The 14132-nt window shown below is 43.2% G+C and overlaps 1 protein-coding gene across 1 annotated transcript in view; it reads left to right on the top strand.

Moving 5' to 3' along the window:
* The window catches only part of LOC120052022 (transcriptional enhancer factor TEF-3-like), a gene marked incomplete at its 5' end in the record, with an annotated part of 44575 nt that extends 30855 nt beyond the window's left edge, over nt 1-13720 (top strand). The window contains 9 exons of the mRNA XM_038998891.1: nt 216-287; nt 3143-3259; nt 3393-3415; nt 5722-5783; nt 5954-6084; nt 6348-6521; nt 10594-10734; nt 11968-12120; nt 12714-13720. Coding sequence (XP_038854819.1) covers nt 216-287; nt 3143-3259; nt 3393-3415; nt 5722-5783; nt 5954-6084; nt 6348-6521; nt 10594-10734; nt 11968-12120; nt 12714-12827 — 987 coding nt within the window. The remainder of the gene's footprint in view (nt 1-215; nt 288-3142; nt 3260-3392; nt 3416-5721; nt 5784-5953; nt 6085-6347; nt 6522-10593; nt 10735-11967; nt 12121-12713) is intronic.
* Nucleotides 13721-14132: the final 412 nt, after the last annotated feature.

The following is a 14132-nucleotide window of genomic DNA, read 5'->3' as shown; positions in this document are numbered from 1 at the left end:
ATGTGATGGGGGAAAGAGGGAGAGGGGTTGGAGTTGACAATGAGTTGAGGAAGGGTAGAGTGAGAAGGGAAGGGGGACACCTGCTGGTCTAGCAGTGGCCAGGGCCATGAACAATTCAGTTTGGTATTCTTAATAAGTGACATATTGGTACAGCACATCTGCCATAGACCTGATCTCTCTCTCTTTTTCTCTATCCCTCTGTCTCTCTCTTCCAGGTGTCCAGTCACATCCAGGTGCTAGCGCGACGGAAGGCCCGGGAGATCCAGGTGAAGCTGAAGGTACGCTACGTGAGTCTCCCCCCTTTTTGAATCTTGAACCTGTGCACTGCATTGTGGATTGGCTTGAAGGGCTAGTACCATAGCAATGGAATGGGTAGAAAAACGAATCAAACAGGTTCTAAATTCCTGAAGATTTACATGGATCCACCGATATAACGGAGCAATTCGACCTTTTAGAACACAAGTCATCCACATTCTAAACCTCCTCTCCAATGTCTGCCATGCCACATACCATGGTGTTACAGTAGGGACCTTGCTTTCAATGGGAATGTCAATGTCTACCATTCTACCCATTCCAATTGTATGACTGCTACAGCACTAGCTATGCAGATCATTTGGAGTAGTGTGCTGGTGGCTGATGTTTTTAAGGTAGGGGTATTCAACCTGGGGTCTGCCTCCCCCCCTAAGAGTCCACTGAGGTACTGCAGGGGGTCCGCAAAAATATTTGTATAAAAATATCCCTAGCAACAGAATATTGCTAGCAACAATAGAATAAAGGAATTTTGTATTACATACCTACCGTTGAAAAGAGGAGAATATCTTCTAATGTTGTCAACTTTATTTATCAATCCAAATATTGAGCAAATTGAACTCATTGGCGCTGAGTCTAGGTCCAAAAGGCTTCTTAACAGCTTCTACCCCCAAGCCATTAGACTCCTGAACAGCTAATCAAATGGCTACCCTATTTGCATTGTCCCCACCCCACACCCATTTTTACGCTGCTACTCTCTGTTTGTTAACCATGCATAGTCACTTTACCTCTACCTACATGTACATATTACCTCACTTACCTCGACTAACCGGTGCCCCTGCACATTTACTCTGTACCGGTACCCCCTTTATATAGCCTCGCTACTGTTCTTTTATTGTTGCTCCTTAAATTGTTATTTTTACATTTCTTTTTTTTCTCTTTATTTCTTTTTTACTTCAGTTTATTTTAGTAAACACTAACACTTTTTTTCTGAACTGCATTGTTGGTTAAGGGCTTGTAAAGTAAGCATTTCACTGTAAGGTCTACACTTGTATTCGGTGCATGTGACAAATAAAATTTGATGTGATTCAATTACACTCAAGGGAGTATCTGACATGGGCTTTGAAAAAGCCCCCGCTACCAGTGCAGAAAGTGCCGCTGGCTGCTCCTAAGCTTTCTTGACTTGATTAATGTTTTGCCAACACACGGCTAACCTTCATTTAACCAGCTAAACAGCTAAACTTAGTTCTTAGTGAAAATACTAGGCTATGTTAGAGTTTACACTTCCTCTTCCAATTATATGGATGTGGGAGGTCAAAATAATAATAAAAAATGATCAACTCCATTCATTTTAAGATGTTGATTACCTCTCCTTGCCATTCACCTGATAAGACAAGATGTGTTTTTTCTTATTTTATTTGCTAACATATGATGGGGGTCCCTGGGTCACCGGTTTTCCTGGGCAAGAAAAGGTTGAAAAAGCCTGTTTTAAAGTGTGAAGTTGTGTTGTTGGGGAGGCTGTGGTGCTGCTTGGCTGTAGCCATGGTGTGGTGCTGCTTGGCTGTAGCCATGGTGTGGTGCTGCTTGGCTGTAGCCATGGTGTGGTGCTGCTTGGCTGTAGCCATGGTGTGGTGCTGCTTGGCTGTAGCCATGGTGTTGTTCTAAAGCCACAGAGCTCAGATCATCAGGAAGGCTTCCTATGGTCTTCATGCCATGTTATTCTCTTCTCATTTTTAAGTTTGATTCCATGTAAAAAATTACTCAATATACCGTGGCCTTGATATCCATGAATTCGATGTGGAATTTCTAATGGTTCCCATTCCTACATTTCAGTACAAACAATATGGAGAGACAAAACAAATACAAACAGAGAGTGGGTTGTATTTAATAGCACCACCTTAATTCACGTGGGTGTAATATGGAATGCTTAGTCCTATGATGCATATCTACAAATGACCACAGTAAATGTGGATACGCTCCAGCATCCCTGGCCTGAGGCTTGCTGTGCACGATATGAACAAATGCGTTTGTCAGGAGAGAAATACATTTTTGTATTGTTCCTTCCAGGCATTTCATTTGGTAAGTATCTCAATAAAAGTGTTCCTGTTTGGTGGGTGAAAGCTTTCCTAACAACCTCCCGTCCCTAGCACTTTCTTAGTTTACATTTCTTACTGCAGACATGCACGCAAACACACACACACACACGACAACAAAGCTCTCCGTCACCTTGGACGGTGGCCACTGGGCCACAGCTGGCAGGGCCCAGCATTGGTCACAAGGCATCCTCTGACAGGCCTTTTTAAATACATCTTTCTTGTAACTGAGAACATTACCAAATGTACTCCCCATATTTCAGCTATGCCCTTGTGTCAGCTGGTTCTAGGAACAAGATTGTGCCGTGTGGCCTAGCATTAAGTGGCTGAGAGTGTTGGTAATCCTCGATGAGTTGGAAACTGCTCAAGTCGGCATGATGGACACACGCACAACAGAACAATAACGCTATACCAAAGACAGGAATGACTGCTGTTTCTGGTAGCCACCATGTCACCTGTTTACTGTTAGCATTTAGCCGCAAACTACCTTGATCATTACCATTAGCATAGAGCTAGCCCTCCGACATGCTCGACCCAGCTCCCACTGTGACCTCTAGCAGAGACATAGGCCACTTGTCAACACCCCCTGGCCTCTGCCAAGGCAATAAACTTTACTTTCAACCTCAGGGATCTTGACTGCAATATCACCCATCCTCCCAGCCCAGCCCCTATGATCAACCTGGCTTTCACCCCTCATTTCCCACCCAACAAACAACATAACGAGGCTAGTATTCCCACAGGGTGCTGACTATAATGGAGAGCGTGACCTGACCCCTGGGCCTTGCTGTGTGTGTCTGCAGGACCAGGCTGCCAAAGACAAGGCCCTCCAGAGTATGGCCACCATCTCCGCCACCGCCTTCCAGAACAAGATGGCTCTGCAGGGGCTGTCCAGGCCACCGTACCCCACTGCTGGTGGCGTGAGTAGTGTGTGCAGACAGATACACACCCTGTCCTTGAGCAACACTGGGGGATACATATACAGTAGAAGGAGAGGTGGTGTCATGTAGAGTGTATGTAATAAAATATGTTTCCATGTTTTCTTTTTTCCAGTTTTGGCATGGCGGTCCTGAAGAGTAAGTTACAACCCTGTGTGTGTGTGTGTGTGTGTGTGTGTGTGTGTTTACCATATTTCTGCAAGACCGGCAGTCATGAGTCATGACCACAGTAAAATTCCACATGACCGGTAAGCCACGGAAATCTCCTTTTATGCACTCTGGACATGCGTTGGTACTATCCAACTCGCTAACGACTGTCAGGTCACTAATGGCCTGGTACCCAGCGCTCTATTGTCTCTCTAACCACTCCGACATCAATGCAAAATCACATCAAACACTTATCAAAACAGTATGTGCTTTTGAAACTCACCTTACTGTGATCGATCAATTTGAAGAAAGTTCAACAACAGGTTGAAACAGTGGAAAACATGGTCGTTGTGGATGTTGTTTCAAAGCCAAACCCAACGAAATGGACAGTTTATTAGAGCTTATGCATAGGCCACAATTTGAGCCCATGACCATAAAAAAATAAGGAATTACTGCATATTACCCACGGCAGGAAAATATTATTTTTTAAACACAGATTTAAGATGTATTTGGTACATAATTGGTCTAGCCTATGCTCCAAAATGTAAAAAATTATAGTAATGGCCTTTGAGTGTGAACTGTATTATTATGCATACTGGATGTACTGGTTACCTTATGCTACACTCCAAACGTTCTGTATAGTCTAGGAGAGAACGTATAGGCCTAGGCGATGCTGTTGGTTAATTGATTGTGCACTGCGACTTAGTTAGCCTAAAATTATAGTAAGTTTTTATTTGATTTTGAATATCCTAATTATTTTTATTTTCGAAATTAATAGGCTGACACATTACCTTCAGGTACAGAATATCTCACCACTGCGTTTCCATCTCCTCCTTCATTCCTTTCTCAAGCGCGCAGAGAGCGGGTCTGTCAACGGATTAATTAAATATGTTTTGTTGTGAAAACGTGTTACTAATTAACTACTGGGCAACTACAGGAACAGGGTTGGAGAACCCATGGCATACAGTTTGGCCAAATTGGGCATAATATCAGCTGCCATGCAGCAAGTGGCTGCAAGCCCTCAAAAAGTGGTTGACGTGTGGAGTGAAACAGGCATTCTTATAAGCTATAACGAAGACGCAGGGAGTCAGGAAGCCGGTGCAGTTGGTGAGTTTAATATGAACGAACATCGAGTGAAACTACAAACACCCGTTTTATCTCGACATGAAACAATACTGCCTGATGGGTGACAACAACGGAGTGCTAGATAAAGCGGGAGTGATCAGGGAAGTGATGAAGTCCAGGTGCGACTAATGATGAGGCGCAGGTGTGCGTATTGATGGGTTGCCAGGTCCGGTGGGTAGTAGACCGGCGACGTCGAGCACCGAGGTGGGGAGCAGGAGTAAATGTGACATAAGCCCAGGAATTTCTATATGCAATCCTTTGTGAAAGCAGAGTTTTGATGGTTGCCACTAAAATGAGAAGGATCCCAACTGCTACATTTTTTGCGACTTTTTCCAGTCATCAATATCCTAGAGTCGCATCATGCCGCCCATAAATCGTTTGACTTCTAAGACATTCTAAGGTTTGTGTCATTTCACTAAAGTTGCCAAATAACTCTAAATCTAGCGTACAGGACCTGTTTCAAATGGGCGCTTTTCAGCTCAACATAACCACTTCATATGCGCACTTGCTCTAGAATGGGAAAAATATTATTTATATTCAACGTTCAAATATATTATTCTTACTATAAAATAATGTAAAGTAATGGCAAGGGACTTATAAGCATATCTTGTCAGCTAAATGAACTAGCCTATATCATGGAGCATAGCCAGATAACATACAGTAGGCCAACTCATATTCTGTTCTTCTGAAATACCTTTCCTTCATATCATAATGTTTCTTTAAACCTGCCTAAAATAAATAATGGATTTGTTGTGATGGTGTATATTATTAGACTTTTAACTGTAGATGTTCCAAAGGCACATCAGAGGCTTGTATGTGTGGAGGCCTAAACATGTTTAAATTAATTAACGGTCAATTACCGCGAGACCTGCAGTCATTTTCATGACCATTTTCATGACCATAACCAGCTGACAAAATATCATGATTCCCTATGCGTGCGTGCGAGCCTGTCTGACTGTCAATAAAAAGGCATAGGCCTACTGCCACTGAATAAATAGAAATCACAATCTGTCAAAACTGAATGTGACAGAGTAACATCTTAACAGGTTTATTTAAACGGCACTTTCGTTAATGAACCTGAGCCCCCAGTGTGTTTAAGGGTCTGCCGGTCTAGTCATGTGTGTGCGAGGGGTCAGGGTGTAATGTGTCTACTGCCTGTCTTGTCTCTCCAGCATTAAGCCCTTTTCCCAGCAGAGTTACGCCATGCAGACGTCCGGCCCACCCCCCATAACAGGTGGGTTTTCTCAGCTTCCCTTCATGTCCCCATGTGTCGACAGACGTTGTCATGGTCTGCAAGTGACGAAGAGCTCCAAAAGAGCTCAGAGAAACTGACAGTATGCAACAACATTTTTCAAACCTATGGTATGTTCTGTTACTCTGCGCCACCCCCCTTCTCTTCTTCAGGCTATGAGAGCATGGCAGGCCTGTCCATGTCACCGGGCGCCCCCCCGTGGCAGGGGCGGAGTATCGCCAGCTCCAAGCTCCGCATGCTGGAGTTCTCTGCCTTCCTGGAGCAGCCTCAGGACCCAGAGACCGTGAGTAGTAATTTAGTAGCCACTCACCCTGCCTATTAAGCCTCCACATTCATATTCATCTCACTTAGTTGATAGGGACACTTTCAGTGCTCATCAATGTAAAAGTTTGAGACATAAAGAAAAACAATATCTCCTCCTTTTCATCCAACCCTTTCCCTAAAGCTGTAATGTGAACTTCCTCACACCATAACATCATGCATCTTGACCATGAACTGAATCAGTGCTCTGAAAGTAATCAACATCTCTCTCTCTCTGTTTTCCAGTTTAACAAGCACCTGTTTGTGCACATCGGTCAGTCCAACCCCACCTTCAGTGACCCTTACCTGGAGGCAGTGGACATCCGGCAGATATACGATAAGTTCCCTGAGAAGAAGGGAGGGCTGAAGGAGCTGTTTGAGAAGGGGCAGCCAGACACTTTCTTTCTCGTCAAGTTCTGGGTGAGTCCAAGCAGAATCAAATCAGAGGTGTGTGTTAGTGGGCACATTGTAGTGTGTGTGGGTGAGTCTCTGCTTTCTGAATAGAATCATGGAAAGGGACTCGAAACAAAGAATTAGTCGCAGCACAAAAGGCGAACTGAGAGAGTATTTTGTAAGGTAAAGGTTTTTGTAGCACTCTCCTCAGTAGTTAATGACATAAATGTGTTAGGTGTTGGGATAACTTTAGCACTGGAGCTAAAGGAATTTAGTAACGATTTCAGTTTGAAGGAAATTAAGGCATTGATTAAGACCTGGCTGTATTCTGCCCATGGGTACAGTGGGTAGAGGGCACATTGTAGCGTGTGTGACCGCAGCCTTTGGTGCGAGAGTGGCAGGGCTTCTCTTTCACTGGGGAAATCTGAGCCTGGGCACCTGTCCCCTCGCTATTAGGCTGGATCCACTTATTTATAGGTCCCTCTGAGAGAGAGAGTGTAAGGGAGAAAAGTGTGTGTGTAGTGTTACGAGGAGCTGGGATGCAGGGGTAGTTAGAAAAGGACATGAGAGAGAGAACAGAGTCCACTGTGTCCATCTCCTCTGACCACTTCTTTGCCATGTGGATAACTTACTTCAGAAACACAACTTATACAGGCTCTATTCTACAGAATGGAGATTTTCAGAGCTTGATTATCATGTTTCCAGTCACACCTTTACATCCCAACTCTATATTCCATTATGATTTCTCCCCTAGTTGGCTTGTACATGATGTGTTAGTCACCCTCACATGCTCTTTTGTGAAGTTATTTATTGTAGAGCGAGAAAACACATCAGTGAGTGACAGAAACCCATTGTGTCCAACAAGCCTTTCATCAATATGACACCCGCTTACTTCATGTCAAAGCTCTGATAGACTCCGGCACCCATGACATATAGTACCTTCAGAAAGTATTCACACCCCTTAATTTTTTCCTCATTTTGTTGTGTTACAGCCTGAATTTAAAATTGATTAAATTTAGATTTTGTGTCACTGGCCTACATACAATACCTCATGTCAAAGTGGAATTATGTTTTTATAAATTCTTGTAAATTAATTACAAATGAAAAGCTGATATGTCCAGAGTCAATAAGTATTCAACCCCTTTGTTATGTCAAGCCTAAATAAGTTCATGAGTAAAAATGTGCTTAACAAGTCACATAAGTTGTATAGACTCACTCTGTGTGCAATAATGTTTAACTTTTCTTTTTTTTTGACTACCACATGTCTGCACCCCACACATACAATTATCAGAAATGTTCCTCAGTCAGGCAGTGAATTTCAAACACAGATTCAACCACAAAGACAAGAGGTTTTCCAATGCCTCGCAAAGAAGGACACCTATTGGTAGATGGGTATAAATTTTAAAAAAGCAGACATTGAATATCCCTTTGAGCATGATGAAGTTATTAGTTACACTTTGGATGGTTTATCAATACACCCAGTCACTACAAAGATACAGGCATCCTTAACTCCGTTGCCAGAGAGGAAGGAAAAACACTCAGGGATTTCACCATAAGGCCAATGGCGACTTTAAAACAGTTGAATGGTTTTGATAGGAGAAAACTGAGGATGGATCAACATTGTAGTTACTCCACAATACTAACCTAATTGACAGAGCGAAAGGAAGGAAGCCTGTACATAATAAAAATATTCCAAAACATGCATCCTGTTTGCAATAAGGCACTAAAGTAATACTGCAAAAAATGTGGCAAAGAAATGAACTTTTTGTCCTGAATACAAAGTGTTGTGTTTGGGGAAAATACTACATAACACATCACTGAGTACCACTCTTCACATTTTTAAGCATGGTGGTGGCTGCATCATGTTATGGGTATGCTTGTCATTGGCAAGGACTAGTGAGTTATTTTTACAACAAAAAGAAATGGAATAGCGCTAAGCACGGGCAAAATCCTTGTTCCGTCTGCTTTCCAACAGACACTAAGAGACATTCACCTTTCAGCAGGACAATAACCTTAAACACAAGGCCAAATATACACTGGAGTTGCTTATCAAGACAACATTGAATGTTCCTGAGCGACCTAGTTACAGTTTTGACTTAAATCGGCATGTAAATAAATGGCAAGACTTGAAAATGTCTGTCTAGCAATGATCAATAACCAACTTGACAGAGCTTGAATAATTCTTTACCCAGAAAGACTCACAGCTGTAATCGCTGCCAAAGGTGATTCTAACATGTATTGACTCAGGGTTGTGAATAAATATGTAAATCAGAGATTTCTGTATTTCATGTTCAATACATTTGCAGAAACTTCAAAAAACATGTTTTTCCTTTGTCATTATGGGGTATTGTGTGTAGGTGGGTGACAGAAATCTATTTAATCCAGTTTAAATTCAGGCTGTAGCGGCAAAATGTGGAACGTCAAGGGTTATGAATACTTTCTGAAGGCACTGTATGCAGCTATCCCGGACTGACTGGAGAAACAAGCCCATATGACTGCTGCTAGTGCCAGATGCATCACCTCAACATATCTTATTATAGTGGGTCTGATTGTACGGAGGGGGCTCTCCAACCCTCATGACACCCATGACAAAACACACACACAGACAAACAACCAACCAACATCTGGACATTTCAACAGCCACGCTGAGTGCAAAAAATAAATAAAAATACAGCAACCTTATCTGAGGTGACTTATACCTCGTTTCCTTCTTCCTCCTTCATAAAGTGAGAAAGAAAACCCAGTTCATTCGAGGCGGCCAGCCAGCCACCCGGGCATGACTTGGGGGTGTCCTGAGGCTCTGGCTAGTTGTCATGGTGACGGTGACAGGCTGCTGGCCCGTCTCCAAAGCTATGGCATTCTAGATTGAATTTCCAGCTCCCCGACCGGCCCTGCCTTCTCCCCACAGCGCCCGTGGCCCTGTCCTAACGGATTGTCTCGCGCCTTTGAAGTGCCCGGAGAATCCGATTTGAGCCGGCCCTTGTAAATTGTTACACAGGAGCCCGGCCTGGCTGATCTAATCAGCCAATTGAGGGCTGTTGATTATAATTGGATGAATTCCCTCGCAGGCTGTTAGGGAAGTGGGGAGCGCAGGTTCGGGGAGGGTCACTGGGCCCCGGGGATGAAGACAAATGAGAGAATCACAGGAGCGAGGGATGAAGACGAGGAGCGGGGCGATGAAGAGAGGCTGAGCGCTGTATTAATGGCCCATTAGGAGACAAGGGCCTGAGAGGGGAAAAGGTAAAGCCCTCCGTGTCTGTACTCCTCTACCATGACAGAGATGACGCCTCATCTCGATGTAAAATATTATATAGCATCAGATTACCCTCACCCCCATCATTCCCTTAACCATTAGGAGGGATAAAAATATATCTGACCCAGTATCGGTGACTAGGGGCAGATTCTGCCTTAGACAGACATGAAGTTGGATGCACCTGACGAAGAGAGAGTCCCGTCTGGCACTAACGCCACAGCTAGACACAGCATCTTGGGAATGCAGAGGCGGGATTGGCAGCCTAAATTAAGTCAACACAGGCCAGGCCAATAGATGCTGCTTGGCTTTGCAGAGCGTTAGTCGCAGGCTTTGTTGAGCCATCACACATTTTGGGTAACACGTTTCAGAAAGCCAACAGACACACATGCACTTTTCCCTGTTCCTTGAAACAAAGTCTATTAAATTAGAAGAACCGGACATTACTGAAAGAAAGCTTGATGTATAACGACTGAAGTAGATTTCTGTTGAGGTTCTTGATTGAACTGTCCAGAACTGAAAATGTGTCTCGTCTTAGACTGGCAGGTTGCAGGTTGTTCGAACAATGCCTTATCCTCTTGCTAAGACTGACAGGTTGTGTGTGGTCTGTGTGGACCTCCTCCTGTCTTTCCTGTACTGTCCTATCTGTTCAATAAAAGATAGCGGGGGGGAGGTTGTTGTTGACTGTGTGGCTCCTCTCTCTCTGTGCAGGTTGTTCTGTTGTTGTTGACTGTGTGGTTCCTCTCTCTCTGTGCAGGTTGTTCTGTTGTTGTTGACTGTGTGGTTCCTCTCTCTCTGTGCAGGCTGTTCTGTTGTTGTTGACTGTGTGGTTCCTCTCTCTCTGTGCAGGCTGATCTGAGTGCCAACCTGCAGGAAGACAGAGGTTTCTTCTACGGCGTGTCCAGTCAGTACGAGAGCTCTGAGAACATGATCATCACCTCCTCCACCAAGGTCTGCTCCTTCGGAAAGCAGGTGGTGGAGAAAGTAGAGGTGAGAGAGACACCAGAAGGATTACTCTAGCGCCATCAGTAGAGACTAAAAAGTACTTGTAAAAAAACAACTAAGAAATACATACCATAGATGCAGATAAAGACTAGGTACAGTAGATACAGTAACAGAAATGGATATGGATTATGTAGAGCTTTGGGTCCAGGATTGGCATAAAAAAATAGATGTTTTAGACCTGTTATCTCTCCACACTTCACTGACTCTTGACTGCTGATAGAACACAGGTTCTACTATGCTGGTAGACTTATTTAACCAGGTAAGAATTTGACCTGGTACTAAAATATAAGGGGATTTGAATGATTGACAGTTGAACTGATAGGCGGGGTCAACATTTGAGGTCAATGACTGTGGTTATTTTCCCTCTGAGAATGAATAATAACCCAACCAGTGGCTGTGATGGATTCAACTCACTATTCACTGCTCTGTGGTCCAGAACAGACCATCACAAGACAACACTTACACTCCTCACCCTGACTCACGGTGCGTGTCCCAAATGGCACCCTATTCCCTAGTTAGTGCACTACTTTTGGCCAGAGCCCTATAGGTCCTGGTCAAAAGTAGTGCACACTATAGGGAATAGGATGCCATTTGGGACAGAACACCATTGTTCTGTGTTGCCTGTCCACCACAGCATCACTGTTATCCCTACAGAGATGTGTTGTACAACACTCAAACACATACACATATTCACACGGATATTGAGGGGAAGCCAGGCCAGTCATCTACTATAATGTAATGACATTCAACAGTGATTATGGTAGCTATTATCTATAGACTATATTTAAGCAATAAGGTACCTCGGGTGTTTGTGGTATATGGCCAATATACCACGGCTAAGGGTTGTTCTTAAGCACGACGCAACACGGAGTGCCTGGATACAGGCCTTAGCTGTGGTATATTGACCATATACCACAAACACCCGAGGTGCCTTATTGCTTTATAAACTGGTTACCAACGTAATTAGATCATTCAAAATAAATGTTTTGTCATACCCGTAGTATACTGCCTGATATACCACGACTGTCAGCCAATCGGCATTCAGGGCTCGAACCACCCAGTTTATAATTAGTGTTATCTATCAGGTACATATGACATACCTTTCATTTCATCTATGAGGTGTTATAATGCATTTTTAATGTGATATCTCTAGGACCCTGTCCTGGTATATTGAACATACAGTATATCATATATTGGATACATTGTGTGTGTCCCCAGACGGAGTATGCGCGGTTTGAGAATGGGCGGTATGTGTTCAGGATCCACCGGTCCCCACTGTGTGAATACATGATCAACTTCATCCACAAGCTCAAACACCTGCCAGAGAAGTACATGATGAACAGTGTACTGGAGAACTTCACCATCCTACAGGTAAAGGCGCACACATAATTACCAGCTATCATTTAAAATATTGTAGCAGACAACTGTTCACTTGTCAACCACCTGCTTGAAGAGTTTTCAATGCAGAAGAGATTGAGAGCAAGGAATGGGAAACGGGAGCAAGGAGAGTACCACCATAGTAACAATGTGGTCATCAATATAAGGGTTCAAACTCACTGTCCATTCCATTGGCAACTGCAGTCCAGACACAATGACCATATTGAACCCACACAGCAGATCACATCGCAACATGTTATTAGGTTCTCAATGGGCTGATTTAGCCCATATTAAACATGAGCTGCACACACACATGTATCAATGCTATGTATTATGCATCAAGTGCTTCTTTTAGGGATAGGACAATGATATGGTGAAAGTATTGTTCTCAAAAGGAGCTCATGCATTTTGACAGTTCGCTTTTGTGTAATTGCTTGTACCACTCTGTCAGTGAGAGATGAGACCGACCTGTATGCAAAATAATAAATCATTTGTATTGCTTAAAAATGTATATTTTTGAGAAATGTGTGTAGTAGTATTATAGCTAGTGGTGTAAAAGGACTGTGCATGTGGGTCTGTCTCTGCAGGTTGTGATCAACAGGGACACACTGGAGACCCTGCTGTGTATAGCCTATGTCTTTGAGGTGTCTACTAGTGAGCATGGAGCCCAGCACCATATTTACCGGCTGGTCAAAGACTGAGACAGCCCTGTGGACAGAACCACTATAGGCCAACAACACCCCAACCATGGACAAGCTCCTCTGTAAGCTGCAAGCACAATAAGATTGTCTGTCAGGACCCAAAGAAGCACTGGGCGGGTTGCTTGCCCACTGAAACTAATGTGGAAGAGTTGGCTTGGGAGCTGGAGTGAACTATACCACTGTGTTATGTGAAAGAGAGGAGCAGAGGGTGGGAACCTTCATTGTGGTATATCTGGATGTACAAGAGGAGCCAAATGTCAAGACAATGCATGAGAAATTGTTGTTTTTCATCTCATATTACTAGTGCTTGCTTGTTTTGATTTAGTTTCATTTTAGACAGCTGCATGAGCGGGATTTGTTTTTTGTCCATGGGCTCCACCTAGTGACTTCTAATGTATATTACACACAGGGAAAGAGGACGAAAGGAGAACTGGAAGCAAGACTGCACATTTATAGTATTGTTTTGGTGCCAATGTTTGTATTATTTGAGTAAAAATATGTACAGTACCACAGCCATCTCCCCTGAAAAATAATCTCTATTGAAGAAAATGAGAGTGAAGATTATGATTTAAATAAATATTGTATCCACCTGGTTTGATGATCAAATTAAATGTTTTGGACTATTGTTGAATGAAATTGAGCACAACTCGCATATAGTAGATACCTCTGCTTGAATCTGCTATCTGTAATTGAAGATGACTAGCTACAGTATGAAGAAACTGTTGTAATCTATTTTTGGCACTGAACTGAAGTTTAAGATGGAAATACCCTTCACATATCATACTTAACAGATCAGGTTGCTTGATTTTTGTTCTTAATGTGATCTATTGAGACTAATATATGAACATGTCATACTACAATTGTTATACCTGTAATAAAACGATGATAAAAATGAGTTCTCAGGTAAGTTTCAAACATAACGATATAAAATGCATCCATGTTGGGGCTCCTGAGTGGAGCAGCGGTCTAAGGCACTGCATCTCAGTGCAGAGTGGCGATACAGCAAAAAAGTGTTTTCTACTACTTTCGCGGTTATTTGACCATATTAGCTCAGAGGCCGTGTTCGACATGATCAAAACCGTAATGTATCATCGGTAAATTGTGACTGACTGATCTACAAATGATAACGAGTAGTTGTGTATGGTGCAAGGTTATTTGTAGATCAGTCTGTCAGTAGCAATGTCGAACAAGCCCATTGTGATCGACGCTAGAGCAATACCAGAGACAGAAGATGAAGTGAGACACCTCAGGTCGTCACTAGTTCCCACAGTCACAAAGTCAGAAGGCCCACCTACTCGACCAATC

This window comes from Salvelinus namaycush, chromosome 8 (assembly GCF_016432855.1).
Source record: "Salvelinus namaycush isolate Seneca chromosome 8, SaNama_1.0, whole genome shotgun sequence".
In the NCBI taxonomy this organism is placed as follows: Eukaryota; Metazoa; Chordata; class Actinopteri; order Salmoniformes; family Salmonidae; genus Salvelinus; species Salvelinus namaycush.
The sequence above is the reverse complement of the archived record's forward strand: the minus strand, read 5'-3'. Positions and strand labels throughout refer to the sequence as shown.